This window comes from Sphaerodactylus townsendi, linkage group LG08, assembly GCF_021028975.2.
Source record: "Sphaerodactylus townsendi isolate TG3544 linkage group LG08, MPM_Stown_v2.3, whole genome shotgun sequence".
NCBI lineage: Eukaryota > Metazoa > Chordata > Lepidosauria > Squamata > Sphaerodactylidae > Sphaerodactylus > Sphaerodactylus townsendi.
Genome location: NC_059432.1, coordinates 40,828,643 through 40,846,761, shown reverse-complemented (window position 1 = coordinate 40,846,761; position 18,119 = coordinate 40,828,643). Strand labels below are relative to the sequence as shown.

At 40.4% G+C, this 18,119-nt stretch overlaps 1 protein-coding gene across 2 annotated transcripts in view; it reads right to left on the bottom strand.

The window, feature by feature from the left end:
* TCERG1L (transcription elongation regulator 1 like) overlaps positions 1–18,119 on the bottom strand; it is a 212,710-nt gene that overhangs the window by 52,482 nt on the left and 142,109 nt on the right. For both annotated transcript variants that reach the window (XM_048506355.1, XM_048506356.1), the window contains exon 5: positions 14,945–15,070. In XM_048506355.1, coding sequence (XP_048362312.1) covers positions 14,945–15,070 — 126 coding nt within the window. The remainder of the gene's footprint in view (positions 1–14,944; positions 15,071–18,119) is intronic.

Here is an 18,119-nt window from a genome sequence, read left to right as displayed (position 1 = left end):
TCTAGTCCAACCCCCTGTTTAATGCAGGATCAGCCTATAGCGTCCTTTATTTAGTTAGGATTTGAGCTGGAATTGGAAAGTGAGTCATAGACACACGGTGTCTAGAATACATACATCTTTTAACTACACTTGGTAACAGATTCAGCCAACAGTGGCTTTCATTCAGTGGGCTGGCTTCACAGTCATGCCTATGAGAACTTGAAAAACTAATCTCAGTTTCACATACATATTACAACATGTTTATTTGCAAACTATTTGCATTCAGCCCTCTGATATTAATTTGTTGCATTATCTGAGACTCCAGGAGTGACTAACAAATTAACGTGCTCTTTACATACTGCACTCTGATAGAGCATTTTGAATAATATATTCTTATTGTTCCTGCTGGAAATTGAGTATGTGAGAAGATGGGAAAGCCAGAGCAATTTGATTTGCAGGAAATACTTCTTTAACAGTCATTGATTTTGTTGCAGCTACAGAGATGTGGAAATCAACCTGCATACCCAAGGCTTTTTACACACATAATTGGCACTGGTGCTTTGCCTGTTCTAGCAGCTCTGAGCCTATTGAATTGCTCTCTAAGGACTCGAGCTACAGAACACTATGACATGTCTAAGTATTCTTTGCTTTGTGCTCTTCCACTAACTCTGATGATTTTGTCATCAAATGATCCCTAGTTTGAAAGCACGGCAATAAATCATGACAGCACAAAATGCTTGACAACTGAAATGCTGTTGGAATTACAAATAGTTGATTTCACTGAAATCATGCCAATAACATGGACTTTGCAAATACAAACAGCATCTCCAAGTCGCAACACTATAAGTTTCAGGGTGATTGACTCTCCCATAGCCTAATCCACATTTACTCAGAACAGAGGTGAGCAGATTATTTTCCCTGCTGCCACCCCTATCCCAACCACCAAAACAGGGCCAAGCAAGGGGTGACCCTTGCCCAGTCTCAGACAGGCAGGAGCAGCTGCTGTCCCTTCCTCTGGAAGCCAGCTTCTTGTGCCCCACATAGGCCAAGTGCAAACAGCCATCCCAGCTAAGAGATAGTCTGAACTGCAAACAAGGCAGAAATGACTAGTAGTCATGGGAGACTACCATCCTTCCTCCCCCCTTGTTAGGGTGGGCAAGGCCCAGTCTGGTTGGGGCAGCTGCCTCACTTGCCCATTGGCTTAGACTTTCCCTGAACCAGAAGTTAAGCCACAATTATTCCTAACAGTTAACACCTCTGTCTCCCAACACTTACAACCTAGGAAGAAAAATCAGTGCATCAGTGCATTCTTCACTCTCAAGATAAAACCAGGACTATTTGGTATAGGTAGTAAGTCAAGGGGAAAAATAACAAAAACCTTAATCCCCAAACCTTGAACAATAGACATCACTACAGAAGTGTACATTTTTGTCAACTTTTGTCTGTATATTGAAAAGTTTTGGCAACTGAAGATGATTCCCCCAGCTTTAAACAATTCACATCAAAGTTACGTTCCCAGCCCTACTCCTCAGGTATCTTGTCCACATCCTCAAACTGAATAAGCTGAAAGGTCTCCATCAAAATAGGACATATCACTTCTCTAGGCAGGCAAATTACCAACAAACTGAAAACAGAAGAAAGTTTGTGCTGCACATCATGCTGTGAAATGCCTTTCATAAACTGTCAGTTTGCATGTACCTTGCCAGTTTAAAGGGGGACAACACACAGCATGCTCCCTCCCCTTGGAGCTCCATACTCTAAGTTAGTCAGGTCAGAGAAGGTGAGGGACAGCATGGAAGATTATTTCTTTTAAACTAGCAAAGAACTTGCACAATGTCTGTTGTAACAGTAAACAATTTTTCCAGTGTACTCCCCCCTCCCACAGTCCTAAAGGTCGAGCATTTCACATCTGATGAAAATGTTCACAAAACTTTAACATGGTTAAGGAAAATTCTCTTAATTCCTCTCAATCCAGTTTTTCTCTGAACTCCAACAATCTATGTTGTTTCCTCTGTTTGGAAATTCAGAGTCACTTTTGAGTAAATTCTGTTTTGATCAAAAGAGAAATTTCAAGAAAGGAGGGCCCGTTTGGCAAAATTTCAGAATTTCACTGGGCAGATTTTCAAAGGCAGGCAATGTCTTCCCAAACCCATCCTATCCTCTATCTAAGCACCACCCTGTGGTGTATGACATTTCAAAAAGTTACAAAAGAGTACATAGGCCTATTATGGACTACAAGTCTGCCCAACAGTGAGCATACATTCCTTTTGTGGCAGACTTTTATTTACCAACATATTTCTCCCATGACCGAACTCACAGCACTGCAGTTCTGTGAAGCCCAGTCTCTTCAAATAGTGGGGAAAGCATGAAGTTTTCTCTGCCTGCACAGGAAGAATGAAACAACCCCCATGTCCATCTTGCTTGCTTCAGGTTTCTCTGCCTTCCCCTGTCCATGGAGGAGCATTTTTCCCACTCCTTCGCAGGCACTTCCGGGAGGTTCAGAGGCACATCTTTTTTTAAAAAAGGAAAACATTGGTGCTGCAATAAAATGCTGAAACACTATTAATTTTTTAAAAAATGAGAACAAAGAGCAGCCAATCAATGTAGTAACCAAGGACAACCTGGAAAGAGAGATGGTCAAACATGGTGGCTGCAATCAAAGCAAGCAACGGGGCACTTCCTCACATGTAGACAGAAAAACACAAGGAGACTCCACACAGAGTAAGCAGCCAGGGAGCAGATACAGTGGAGGCAAGGTAAGCACAATGGGCCATAAATGACACAGAAGACAAAATACAGAAACCAAAGAGAAATTCTTCTTTTAAAAAAGAATAAGAGAATCAGTAGAATGGAAACGAATTTTGAAAAGAAGAAGAGGAGGAAGAAAAAGACATGCTTCTAAAAACACTACAAAAACCCTACTTCCTCATTGTTTATTTACCGGTATATATTCATTCATTCAGTTTTTATCCTACCCATTCCTGACCAAGTCGGGCTCAGGGCAATTTACAAAATTTTCATTTAAAATTATATCTATAAACAATTAGTTTTTAAAACTGCTTTTCACTACTAATGTTACATCAGTAGCAGATTAATCTCTGCAAGATATGCATTGGGAATAAAGTCCCAACACTATCTAAAGAAGTACTCAGAAGACCGAATAACAAATGGGGATCAAAAGGTGCAAGTGGACGCATGCAGGAATTCATGTATACATTAGGGCGCCTCCAATTTCCTCTTTGAAACTAGAAGTGCTATATGAGTCATCAGAGGCTATTCTCAAAGCCTCCCCCCCCCAACTTTTTAGAAGCTGCCAAGCCATGGGGATAGTTGCATTTGAAAAAGGACCCCCCTCCCCTGAAGCTTTATTACATATCCAGAACTTCCATTTATGGTGTTCCGGATCTTGTACATACTTTCTGTGAAGTCATTTATATAATAGAGCCTTTTATAAATGACCAAAGAGTAAGAATAATCCAGGGTATTGCACAGGAAGTGTCTGCCTGTACTGTGCTTTGTAGGATATAAATGGAATAAACTAGTTGAGTGAACTTTGGGAAGTAAGGTGAGAAACAATTAATTAAATACATGAATAAATAAACAAACCTCCAGCTGCTTTGTATTGCACAAAGGCCCAAAGGATGTTTGTTTTTAATCTGTTCTGAATTGTTTGCCTAATTTTGAAATGCAACAAAATACACTGTCATCTTATGGCGTAAGTTTGCGCCAAAGACCAGAAACCAGTTCTTCTCATACTGGGATTTTTTTTTTTTTTGGGGGGGGGGGGGGGGGGTTTGTCTAACAGTAAGGTAGAAGTAAAACAAGGAGGTTGAGTTCTAATAAAACAGTCAGGCTGCTGGACAGGGAAACTGTACTTTTCAATGCTATTCTTTGCACTAGAGGAGGACGTCTTCCTGGGCAGCTTTATATTATTTCAAGCAATTATTTACCCCAGTTGGAAAAGAAAAAAACATGGAGAAAATAAGTGTTCACTTTCTCTGGCACTTTATTGACTCTACTTCTGCAGATTCTGTTTCCTCACTTATGGTTAGTTTCTAGCACAGAAGATATTTCACAGCATGATAAACACAGTGCCATTACATGTTTTCAGCACAATGACTGTTGTTCTGGAGTACAAGTGTTGCTCTGCAGTTATTTTACTGACACTTAGTGGGGCAAGGGAAATTGCAAAATATTCCTGAACATTTGTGTACTTCTGTTGTGTGTTGTGGACAACTTAACCTTCCTTTACCATTTTCTTTTTCTGATGACATTTGTCGAGATTTACATGGCTCGGCAAATTTTCTTTAAATGACCTTGCTGAAAGAAAAAAGAAAGTGCAGCGAGCTACCCCACTGAAAATGGGAATTTGATGAAGGAAGCAAGAATGCTCTTAAAAAGTACAAGAATAGAAAGGTATGCACCTTAGTGGCACTGACTGTATGAGAAAGATAGGTTTGGGGAACAATAGTCTGAACCAACTAGGGGTTAGCACAATTTGGCATTCAGTATATAGAAGCTCTGCTTTTGGCTGGAGACCTAGGGACTCATTTCAAATAACCATTTGCAACCTGAAATTCAGGAAGAGAAACTGCTACACTGGCATTCCTAAATGACACTCCTGGGAACACTTCCTGCAACAGGTGAAGTAGATTGCCATTTGCAAAAGTTCAAGCTCCACAAAACCAGTCGCTTCTTCCAGAATCATGCAACAATCCCAGCACAGATCAACAATCAAACTGGATATGCACCCTGATGCAGTTCATCCCACCCAAGGTATCAGACCTCACACTTTGGAGTACCCATTTACACAGTAGTATAGGAAGCAGGAATGAAAAAGATCTATGCACAGGTAGCAGTTTTGTAGACTGGACTGCAATTTATCATGGAATAGTTCCAAAGATGATTAGATCTTTTAATAGGGCAAATATTTCAAGGAAGAGCAAATCATATTTCAGTAGTATAAACAGAGAATTAGTAGACATGCATAGTGAACCGGTCCCTGCAACATTTCAGTGGGTTTTGAAATCCTATTTACCCATTCATATAGTCATATTCTTATTGTGTGAACAGGGCTCTGATGTACAATACACTATTATATGCACATACCACCTCATCGAATGTAACTGTCACACTGCAAAGGATATTGTAAGAGATGGGGGTGAGGAGCATTGAGCCCAGTGCTCGTAATGCCTATTGATGCTTGGTAGGCTTTTTCCACACATATATCCCTTAGAAAATGAGTGGTACAATCAGCTCCAACAGCTGCCACCAGATGTTCGGACCAGAGTGAAGTCAGGGGTGGGAAGGCAGCTGAGTAACACATGAATAATCATTTGCATAATGATCACAATATCTAGTGGTGACTTGAACATACGAATGACCAGACACAGACAAGAAAAATGCTGGTATGTAATCACCTTTAGCACAATACTTTTAGAAAATTATGTCAGTTCAGTGGCGATTCACCAACCGTAATCAAGAAAATGAAGCAGGTATATCAAGAAATGAGCAGGTATATATAATCAGCAAAAATTGAACTTTATGTGTGCATTAGCTCTTGATCAAAATACAATTAGAGGACAATTAGAGCCTGTATAAATAATATATTTGATATACATTTTTAAAAGGAAAAAAGAAGGGGTACTTTCCAAGTACAATTTTGTTATAATTAGTTTGTTAAGATGTAAGAATACTAGAAGTTCTACAGCAGCAAAACTTGGATATTTCATGGCAAGTCTTAATCTCCTTGAGTTCTCAATTCAATATACAAGGTCATTTGGTATATGAAACAGAAAATGTATGCTAAAAAGAAATATTTTCCTTTTGAAATAAAATACAAACTGATAATCTGTGACATTCTTGACACTTGGGTATGCGGGGCAGCAAATGCCATCTTTTTTTAAGGAGAGGCAGTTAAGAAGTTTTATAAAATAAATGTTTATTTTTATCTTCACAGGTTACTGGAGCATGAGAAATGGATTTCTGCTAGTTATTGTTGACACATTGATCTGGAAAAACAGCTGCCTTATACCCATTTAAATCACTTTGCCTTTCAGCTTCACTCCTTTGTATTTATAAAGCCTTTAAAATTCTTATTTGACAACAAAAAACATTGGATGGTTGGTTCTCTTTTTACCCAAGGCTGTATCCCGGCTTCACTGCAACTGCTAAAATTGCCTGATACACAAGATCACTGGATCAGAGCCAAACCTTCTGCTTTTCTGCATGAGGTTATAATTATTGGTTCTGGCCCCATAGCAGTTCAATTTATCTCTGATTTCTGCACTCATTTTGTGCCTTTGGTTTTTACTTCTTTTTTGTTTGGTTGTTTGTTTCCCCCTGCCCCAGTTTGTTACCAGCTCTTTATTCTTATGTTTTTCTGAAAGCCGATTTTGAGTCAGCTTTTTCCTAGTGTAATGTTACTATAGGTTTCTTTGTCCTGACCCGTCCCACCCACCACCAGTCCATTTTTCAATGATTGAACTACTGTGATTGTAAACTAACCCCTCTCCCAAGGCAGTGATTTCATTCTTCTACGGAGAATCACCTGCAGCTATGCCTCAAATTTGATGCTTCTACCTTGAAAATAGTCCCTCAAAGAATCTCCCCAAAATTCACTATAGACTTCAACAGAGATAATATTCAAGGGGAGGGGGGCTACTGGTAGGCGTATTTGGCTTTTTTGGCTTTTCTGAAAATGTTCAAGTCCAATATACCTGAATCAGAAAAATAGCCCTCTTTCCCAACAATGGTGCACACCCATAGTTGGACCTGGGAAATTCAAGTTCAAATCCCTACTCTGTCATGGACATTTGCTGGGTAACCCTGAGCCTGTCATACTTTCTCATCCCAGACCCTGGCTAGTATTTGCAAGAGAGACTTCCAAGCAATTCCAGGGGTGTGACATGGAGGTATGCAATGGCAAACCACCTCTAAATGTCTCTTGCCTTGAAAACCCTTCAGTGTTGCCTTAAGTCAGGTGCAACTTGATGGGGGAGGGGGATATTGATATAATGTTGTAGTATTGTACTAATACTTTAAGCAGATTCTATGAATTCCCAGCTTTCATTTTTTAAAAAAGCAACTAAGTCTCTAGTTCTTTCTGTTATGGAAATATAAGAGGCATGTATTTATGAGGGAAGGGAATGGAGGTGGGCAGCCCAATCCAGATGGGGGGGAGGGAGTGGAATGGCCATACAAGGCTGCATGGGCTCACTCTGACACATTTGGCCTCCCAGCTGTCAGAAGTGACACTTACATGGCCAGCAGGGCAAAGCGGGAGGCAGGGGTGCACTGTGGAGCTCCACAACACCCAACCAAATTACTTCTAGACTAGTAGTATTAGCTTAATTTGTGAGCTGACACAACTGGAGGCATTCTGGCAGTACTCCAAAAAATAAAGCTGACATTAGTCAGCTCCCATAGGGCTTTGGCCCCAGGAACACCAGAGGCAGGGAAGATGGACTTACACCATTCTTTGGGGTAATGTAACTACATTTTCCCCTATGGAGGGCTTTTGGGCAGCCAGAGAGGCTTTCTGTTTGTTCTGCCTGCCCGCACCTCTGAAGGTGATGCAGCAGCCCAGAAGCAGAACTATCCCTGGCTGCCACCTGGATCAGGATTGCACTGTTACTTTGTAAAATGAATGCTGGGAATTCAGAGAGCCTACTTAAGCTACGGTGTCATTTTGACATTTTAGGGGCATTTAAAAAGAACTAAGAGGGGTACTGTAATTCTACAGATAACGACAACAATGACAACAGGATCCTCCCTTGAAAATCATCATTATTTAAGTCTACGAAAAAGAAAAGAATCAGACTCCACAACTGGAAAAACACATAAGGAAGGTGGACGTGCAGAAGAACCCTACCCAAACTGATTCCAATATTTGTGGATCAACTCCCAAGAAAAATCAAGAGCAAGTCGAGTGTACGAAGAAGCTCCTTGACAAATTGCTAACAAATCTTCATTCTGCCCCTTGTTGGTATGAGGCTATGAACGCTGTAAGGTTCCCAGCCACCCCAATTAGGGAAAGTGGTCCAACAGCAAAAAACTTTTCAGCCAATGCATATTGCACTTATATGGTAATCCGTTAAACTATGATGGTCACACTAGAACAATAACAATATTTGATTAGCTAGTGATATGGCTTAAGTAATCTACTGACAAACAGTTGAACTGGAGTAATAACAAAATTATTCCCACCACTGGGTTTGATGTGGTCAAAATACTCTGTCACTAGGTGTGTAACGATGCATAGAAACAAAAGCAGTAATCCACTCAGTAGTTTATCATGTCAATAGGCTTCAGGAAGATTTTTGTATATCAATGATATTCTTTTTTGCAAATCCATTTCAAAGAAGCCCTTTCTAAAAGGAAACTAACTTTGTACAGTTTTAGTGATTGATAAGCATGGATTAGAGAGCTCTAAAGCGTATAACTTTTCAAGTGGCAGAAGTGGTGGTGCTCCTAAAAAACAAGTAGCTGATGATTGAAAAGCTCCCTTCCTTTTAAAAAGTGGAGCATTATCAATGCAAGCATTTCTGTACTTGCCTCTGATAAAAACAGTGTGATTAATGGCAGAAGGCAGAGTGAAATCATGTGTGCAAGAGAGAATGATATACAGATTACAAATAATAAATCAAAAGAGCCTGCTTTTGAAGAGCTGCCACATACAGTGAATCCAGGGATGCCCATATATCCATTAATGGATTTCTGCATGACAACACAATGCCATTGAAACTACATTATACATTTTCAGGCCTAGCTGTTCATCTTCATTTTTGGCAAAACTGGAGACATTCACTTAACCAGCTCTTGTTTAGGTATTGTTTCTGACATACTAATTTTTCATATAATAGATCCCCTTGGAGTAGGGCATACAAAATGGCCCCAGCCCAGAGGCAGCTTTAACTTTCTCCACTAGGCAGATGTCATAATGTGTTACAGCTCACTACTGAGATAAGGACATTTTCTTCATGCCACTGTCAGAACTCTCAGAACATAAAGGAGAACGACACATACACTTGCCTTCCTGACACACTCTTTAGCCTAGATCATCTACACCACAATATCCTCTCATAGGAGAAAATCTGCATTGCAAAAATATACCTAAAGACAGAGAACATGCCAGATTTTGGGGGGTCCTGGTAAGATGCTCTAAAGACCATTCTCTCATAAGCTTCCCCCAGGGATACTGTGACAATGGGGTACTGAGAAGCAGTGAATATCACTTCTTCTCTGCATCTGTGACAAGACCAGAAACCCACTATCCACATAATAAACATTTTCTAGCAGAGGACAGCAGGTTGGGATGAGATCAAATGCAGCAAGATTGCAGCTTCAATTTGAATATCCCTTTTAAAATTTCATTTCTTCCCTCTGAAAATGAATCCAATGCTTTCATTTGGTGCTGTTTTGTTTCTGTGCATCAAACTGTTTCCATAAAAATGGTATGCATTTTTAACATTATTGGTGCATCAACTGCATGTAAATTAAATATGCATTATGCAAAAATGGTGTGAAACTATGTGGCAAGAAAATTATACTCCAAAAGCCATACAAAATGCTGCAAACTGCTGTAAAACTGTCCTAAGAGAAATAAAAGAACAGAAAATGACAGTAACAAAATGAGGCAAATCAAAGCTGCTGAAAGTTACAACATACAAAAGCAAAATCGTACAGAAATGATGATAGTTCCATCACTGCATCCCTAGTGGCAGGAAATTGCTATAGCAATGAGAGAGTGCTTAGTATTGCATCTTCAAGTTGGGAAATTCCTGGAGATTTGGGGCATTGGTGAAGTTTTGAGAGAAAGTGCAATAAGGCCATAGAGTCCACCCTCCGAAGGAACCCTTTTCTTCAGGGGTACCAATCACTATCATCTGGAGATCAGTTTTAATTCTGGGAGATCTCCAGCCTCTACCTGGAGGTTAACAATGGAATGTTCCAAGAGTCATTTTAAACTTTTGAGGCATGTCTGTATAACTTCTGAGACACTGAACTGAATGAAGCATGTACTGTGATTAAATAGGTACTTAACAAGTCCCTGTCCCTTAAATCCCAGAAACCTGCAAAAAACAGGAAGACTATCACTGTCTAACAAGCCACAGTGCTTGGTTGGGAAGCTGTATGAAGCTTATCAAATCACAAGGTGCACATTTCTGTTTCTGTGATACTTTAGTCCTAAGCAGAGTTATACCCTTTTAAGACCACTGATTTCAATAGGCTTAGACAGCTATATCTGTTTAGGATTGTTCAGTCAGTATAGCATAGATTGGTTTGTTTAATTAATTTTACTTCATTTATACCCCACCTTACTTCCCAGTAAGGATCCAAAACAGCTTGCATAGTTCTCTCCTTTATCATTTTATCCTCACAATAGCCCTGTGAAGTAGGTTTGACTGAGAATGTGGGTCTGGCCTAAGGTCACCCAGCAAACTTCCATGGCAGAGTGAAGATTCAAACTTGGGTCTCCCCAATCCTAATTCAACACTCTAACCATTATACAAGACTGGCTCTGTCAGAGTTGGGAGTCACTGCTCCAAATGTCCTATATGAACACTACTAAAGCTATTACCAAATTAGGTACAACCAATGTAACACCTGAGAATCTAAAACTATGTAACTCCTGGGAATCTGAAACTGCGAAATGAAAGACATGCAAACTGGATAAAACTAGAGAATCTCAAAGTAAAATGCAAGAATATCCCCTCAAAGCAAACCTGACCCAAACCAACTCCAGCAAAGAACAAACTTAATACAAAAGCAAAAACAACAAAGCACTTGAAAGTGACAGAATCTAACCTAAAGCAGCCTGGCAAGCTGATACCAAGCCCTGGGAGATCCCAGAAATGCCGAGGCATGGGGAGAAAAAAAGGGGGAGAAAGTCATGGGGGTCTACAAATACAGGCTCCTGATGTGGTGGGAAGTTATAGCTTATGGTAACCCCATAGGGTTTTCAAGGCAAGAGATGTTCAGAAGTGGTTTGTCATTGCCTGCATCCACATGGGCTGAAAGAGTTCTGAGAAAACTGTGATTGGCTCAAAGTCACCCAGCAGGCCTCATGTGGAGGAGTGAAGAAACAAACCCTGATTACATGATTTGAGTCCACCACTCTAAACTACCACATTATGCTGGCACTCGCAGCTTCAGATATCCTTAGTTAATCCCAAGTATTTCTGGGACTTTTGGGAACCTGAAAAATCCCCAATATATTTGGAGAGTTGAATACACATACACACACATGCCAATAAGGTATTTGCGGAGATTATTTTTTGCTCAATTATACCCAAATGCAGAAATCTAACATTTCACCTCCAATATTTAACAGCAGAAATTAGGCTTGTTTAGTGAAGAATAGTTTCAGAATACATCAAGGAGAAGCAAAGTAAAACAACACTTATAGCGAAGTCTTAAAAAAAATGCAACTTAAGATTTAGGTGCCCATGCTTTTAGTGGTGCCTATGCTTTTAGTGGCATGAATAATATAACTACTAAAGTTTTTTTTTTTTAAGCATTTCAGTATTCAGGATTCATGGCAACGTTACAGTATTAGCCTCTCAAATGAAACAGACACTGCTGTGTCAGGAATATGTTGCCACATCTGCCAAGTAATGATTGCCAACAGCAGGCAGAAATTAAACCCATATCATGACCTGTACACAACTAGGTTGCAGGTGCCAATTATACTAAATAGCTGCGGGTGGAGAGTGAGTAGAAGGTAAAAAAGTAGTGAGGAGTCGTGTTAGTTAAGAGAAAAGCACCAAACTTTTATGTGCTGCAGAAATGCCCTTGCTCCTACAGCCTTCTCTTTAAAATTGCCAAGACATTTGTTTGAAAAAGCAGCAGCTTATGGGAATGGCCATGATGACCAGATATTATTTGAGGAATGAGCATCTATTCAGTTTTATTTTCCCTCCATCTCTCTCCTGAGACTGACCTCTGATTAATTCAATGATTGCAGCAAGAACAACATTCTTGTAATATCAATACATTCCACAGACATACAAAAATACAGTATGTTAGAAGAACTGGGGGAGTTTTATAATAAAGCTCTGCTACCCCAAATGCTAAACTACCTGCATATCCCAGTCCCAGATAGATCCTTTATTTCTCACAATTAGTTGTAAGTCTACATTGTACTCAAACTGGAACCTAGGCCTGAATTGCAGGAGTCTGAATTCTGTTTATGTATTTTCATCGTTCTAATGCCACTCCAACCTTTTATTTAACATTTTAGGCAAGGAGAGAATAACTTTAGATAAAGGGTCAAAAAGTCATGAGAAGGATGGAGATGAATTAAAACAGACAAGGAGCAACAAGATAGTGCTGCCAGTTGTTACGCATTGCAGACTTTTTCATGATTTGACTAGAAAAGAAGAAGAAGAGTTTGGATTTATAGCCCACTATTCTCTCTTGTAAGGAGACTCAAGTTGGCTCACCAGCTCCTTTCTCTTCCTCTCCCCACAACATACATCTTGTGAAGTAGGTGGAGCTGAGAGAGTTCTGAAGAACTGTGACTAGCCCAGGGTCACGCAGCAAGAATGCAGGACTGCGGAAACACATCTAGTTTACTAGATAAGCCTATGCCACTTAGGTGGAGGAGTGGGGAATCAAACCCGGTTCTCCAGATTAGACACAAAGCTTGTGCATGTTCCTGAACGAAGGCCATTGAAGGATATTATTCCAGAACCCTAGAGGTTGTTTTTTTTATAGCAAACACCTATATATATTTACATGGATTATATTAATAGTCATGCATTTTACTTCTAAGTAAATAGAAGACTATGAGGGGGGATTAATAATTGTGTTAAGCCTGCCTTACAGCAACAGCAGTAGCCTCAGTCCCCAAACAACCAAAATCATACGTTGGGGTAGAAACCTTGGCAAATAAATATGAGCCCAACTATTTTCCTAGTTTTGACACCACCGTTGTGCCCAAACAATACTTCCACACCACAAAAACTGAAATTCCAAAATATGAAAACATGCACACACACATTAAGAGGAATTGTCAGTTTGCTGAACAACACTATAAGGGAAAATAACAGTATAACCACCACTGGCTCCTAGCTATGAGGGCCTAACAGAGAAACGGTGTACTGTTATCTTGTGATGAAACTCTGTAAGTACTGTTCTTCTGTCTTTGTCTGGATTACATTTTTGTTCTGTACATCACAATTTTTTGGTAATGTATCAGACTTTATTTTATATGCCTAATAAAGGTTGCTGCTGCTGTGGCTATGAACTTGAACCTTACAGACCTACCCAAACCTATTTAATTGGGAATGTTCATAATGCATGAGTCTTCCACTGTTCCAGTAAGATTTGCCTTAGGCTTCTGTTAAAACTACACTAACAGAACTAGTGTGTTTTTTACAAGCTATCGACCTAGGAAGAATCTATGCTTAACAGAATACAGAAAGTAATCTTACGTTAGTATAGTAGGTAGCTGATTTTGTGAACTTTAAGGTAGAGAAAAAGGGGGGAAATGCAGAAACAAGCTGGCTTGTTTGGCTCAGCCAATGGTTCAGTTAACACAAAGCTCCTTTAATCAGAATTTTTTTTTAACCTAGTGGAGAAGCAACTGACCTTCTTCTCTTATGGGTGATATCCACAGCTTTTTAAGTTACTTAATAGTATTTTATCTTTACAAAAAACACTGTGGTTAGTTTAAGAGAGTATAACTGGCCCAGGATTACCCAATTAACTTAATGACAGGGTCTGAATTTGAAATCAGGTCCCTCTCCAAGCCCAACACTCTACCACCACCACCCAGTCCACCTCATTGCATCCACCTCTAAGAATCCACTGGAACTGATGTTTGCTACATTGTACACAATGTTTGTTCAGCATATATTTTTTCCTCAGTGCAGAAAATGGCAGATCTGTGTATCACTTGAGGTCAGGCTACATAGTATGTGTGTGAGTGTGACGGGTAGGTTAAAATGCCACCTAGGAGAGGCACCACCGTGGCTACCATTTGTCAATAAAAATGCGCAGGATACCTGATTATTTATCTTCCAGTGATTTCTCTGTTGACCCCTCATAGCTGGGAGCCAGTGGTGGTGTAGAGGTCAAGTGTTACTCAAAGACCTGGGTTTAAATCACCACTCTGAAAGACCTGGGTTTAAATCACCACTCTGAAAGACCTGGGTTTAAATCACCACTCTGCCATACAGCACATTTAGGTCAGTTCCCCCTCCCCTGCTGTAAGGATAAAATGGAGGAAACTTTTATGATATCCTGAACTTCCTAGAGGAAGCCTATGGTATAAAATGTGGTAGACAGATAGTTATAAAAAATTAAGGTGATTTATTGTACTCAAAGCCTTAAGAAGACTGGATAGTGATCAAGTCTTATGATGGACAGGTCTGTTGTGCATTAATTGGGGTGAAATGGAGGAAGAAGAAGAGTTTGGATTTATATCCCCCCTTTCTCTTCTGTAAGGAGACTCAAAGGGGCTGACAATCTCCTTTCCCTCCCCCCATCAACAAACACCCTATGATGTATGTGGGGCTAAGAGAGCTCAGAAGAACCGTGACTAGCCCAAGGTCATCCAGCTGGCATGTGTTTGAATGCACAGATAAACCTCCACAGTTCAAGCAGCAGAGCGGGAAATCAAATCTGGTTCCTTCAGATTAGAGTGCTCTTAACCACTATACCACTGCTGCTCTCTGCTGCCACCACCACCACCCAGTCCAGAACAAAACACTGAAGAACAAAACACTGGAAAAGAACACTTTACTGGTATTTGGTTTGTATATATTCATTATCTGGTGCTATGTAATAGTGACAGATGCCATGCAATTTCAACAATGATGAATGTGTACAATGTCAAAATATTTATATTAAAAGAAGTTTCCTTTACTGTACCACATGGGGAACTATTTGTTTTCAAGCATGCAAGTGTGTACCATATGTTTAGCGGCAGCATCAGTACAGTGAAACATAAACACACCTGTTAAGGTCTGATCCACCAAATTGGTTGCCATGAACGTCACAGATGGTGAAGAGATAGCTGCTACCCTGGTGACTTGAGTTGGCATCAGGGAACTCATACGCGTATCTGTTCTAGAAGAAGCACCTGCAAGAAATCCATGAAGAATGCATTACTGTTGACTCTAAATAAGGTATAAATGTTGATTTTCAGAGACAAGACTGTTGCTAAAGGCTTTAGGCATCATTAGATGCTATTGCAAAAAAAGAGTTTTATAAAGCATTAAAGTATTTACCAAAATGTTGTTGTTGTTGCTAAAGCCCATTTCATTGTTATGTTAGCATCTAATTACCATTTTCAGCTAGGTGGAATGCAAATTAGATAGTATTTGGGATAAAATCGTTAACAGTGGTTGTCTGTATCAGTAGGACACCTACATCTGTATTAGAAAACCAAACTGGTGAATTATCACAGCATCCTTATGTCATTTGGTTTTACTTAAAATGTGATGGTCTCTGTCATGTAGCCACTATTTTGCCATCCTTTTATTGCTGCCACCACTTTAAGCATAATCCTACCTTTCTTTCTCAAGAGGATTGTCCAAAGCCATATGCGAGGGTAAGGACTTAAGCAAACTCTCTCAAGTAAAACAAACTTTATATCCATAGGTCACAAACTTCTGAATAAACATGCTTATGATGCAATCAAACATTAAGTGTATTAAAAATGATAGATAATAACATAAAACATAAGGATAGTTGCTAAGTACTTGCAATCGACTTTACAGCTGATCTTTGGCTGTTGCAACATGCCCCTATCCCTGGTACATCTGCAACTGCCTTTTGCATCATTCTCTCTGTCATCCTTCATGGTAAAGGTAAAGGTAGTCCTTGTGTAATCACCAGGTCATTACTGATCCATGGGGTGATATCACATAATGTTTACTAGGCAGACTACGTTTTCGTGATGGTTTGCTATTGCCTACCTCAGTCATCTACACTCATTTGTACTGACCTCATAAGAATGGAAGACTGAGTCAACCTCGAGCCAGATACCATAAACTGACTTCCATTGGGGTTGAATGCATGGTAAATAATGAAGACAAATAACTGAATGACTGTCATTCATTCCTATGGGGGAAGGTACAATGGGGACACAACCAATGATATTTGGTAACCTTGCTACCACAGACAAGTATATCATGGAGGAGGGAACAAATATTTTCTCTTCTTTCTGAATTTAGCTTCAGAAAGTCAGTGGATAGTGGAAGATTCCCACTGGTTAAACACACCCACCAGCCCTTGATTCCTGGACTTGCAGGATAAATTCAGGATAGAAATGATGTTGGCCAGATGTGATGTCACATCTGGATTTTTGCCTGGGCATGACCACATAATATAATTTCTACTCTTTACTCCTCCCAAAAAGCTCTGCCAGTGCCAGGTAATGGCCTGGCACCCCTAGGTTCAGTGTTGCTGGGCCTGAAAATAGGTGTATTTGGAACTTTTCCCCTCAAATTGAGGAAATTATTTCAGCTGCTGCTGCATTACAGTAAGAAGTCCTAGGTGAAGCCAGTCCAGTTGTGATTTACTGCTACAATACAACATATAGCAATTTGTGGAAGCAGCACCAAGCAGAGCTTATCCTGGCTTTGAGATAAGTGAGACAAGCTTTTTCCATACAAGTCTTTTAAAACACTTCCGTAACTTTAATAAATCATTTCCTTCATGGCATTCCATACTTCATTTCCCCTGTATTCATCCTGGAAATGTTTCATTTTCCTTTCTATCCATTGTACTTGAAAAGCTTTTATGATGATTCTTTTGGCTGAAACATTACCACCTTATCTTCCTTTGCAGATTTTCTGCAACCCCCAGGCATGCACCCGGTGCACGGCGCACCCCCCTGTCCCCTTGTAGCTTCGCCACTGTTGTTGAAACATTTTATATTTCCTGCCCAAAAGCTGGCCTGTTTCTCAAGCCCCTGTGTCCTTGCTCAACTTCCTCTTTTTTGCATGTTCCTTATCTCACTCCTTTCCCCCTTGCATTTCGGTTTTCACCTTTTGTGCTCTCCTTGAGTTTGCCTGTTTACATTCAAGGAGGCTGTCCACTGCCTGCCCTGCAGCTGTACGCTGAAGTCTCCGCCCACCACTCCTTTTTCTGTTTCTCTTAATTCACCCATCAACAGCCTTAAAGGCACAAATCTCACTGATATTCTCTTTCTCTCTCTTTCCCCAGGCCCAGGGAAGGCAGATGCCTTGTGTATAATTGGCTAATGATTCAACAAATTGACAAGGCATCAAACCAGTTGTTGAGCAAAAAATGTTTGGAGGAGTTGAGTGCAGACAAACACCCTGGGTATAGGGGCCCAGGAAATAAGTGGTGTGTGTGTGTGTGTGGCATGGGGTGTGTGGCATGGGCGGCATGGCACAGGGGCCCATGGGAGGGTGGAAAACTTGGAGTCCACCCCAAGCGCCATTTTGGCCAGCTATGGCTCTGGAATGCAAAGCCATGTGAGGGAGTGGGGCAGTGAGACTCAGTTGGGCTGGCTGTTGGGGAAGGAAGAGGTCTGGGCCAAGGCTGTTCCCACTGGCAAATCTGCCACCACCATGCTAAAAGAGGTTTTGCTTGCCACAGCAAGAGCAGAAAGTGGAAGCTGGGCTTGAGGAAATACATCCCTATAAGAAATCCTGTGACGGTGCACATTTGGCCCCATTGAACAGCAGATGCCTTGTGTATAATTGGCTAATTATTCAACAGATTGACAAGGTATCAAATCAATGGACCAGCAAAAAATGCTTGGAGGAGGTGAGTGCAGACAAACATCCTGATATAGGGGAGGGGGAATCAAAAACATTCTTGAGATGTTCTAAATAATTTGTGCAGAAAAGACCCATACTGGTAGTAAGCTTTACCTGCTCAACTTTTAAATTCCAGGAGCAAAGCCAGATAAATGCTGGCAACCCTACACCAGCATATAGACACATTTTTGTAGACTTCTGAGGAAAGTACTGTTTGAATCAGTTCTGAGAAAGAACAAACTGTAAGAGGGGAAGAATTCTGCAGCAATTTTTCTCTAGCCTTCTGAATGACAGGAAACTTTAAAATCTGCTTCTTCCTCCCTTATGACAGTGCCTAACTCCCTGACTAGGTCAGGGTTCCTCCTAGGCATTTACAGCTGGCATCTACTGCCCAAT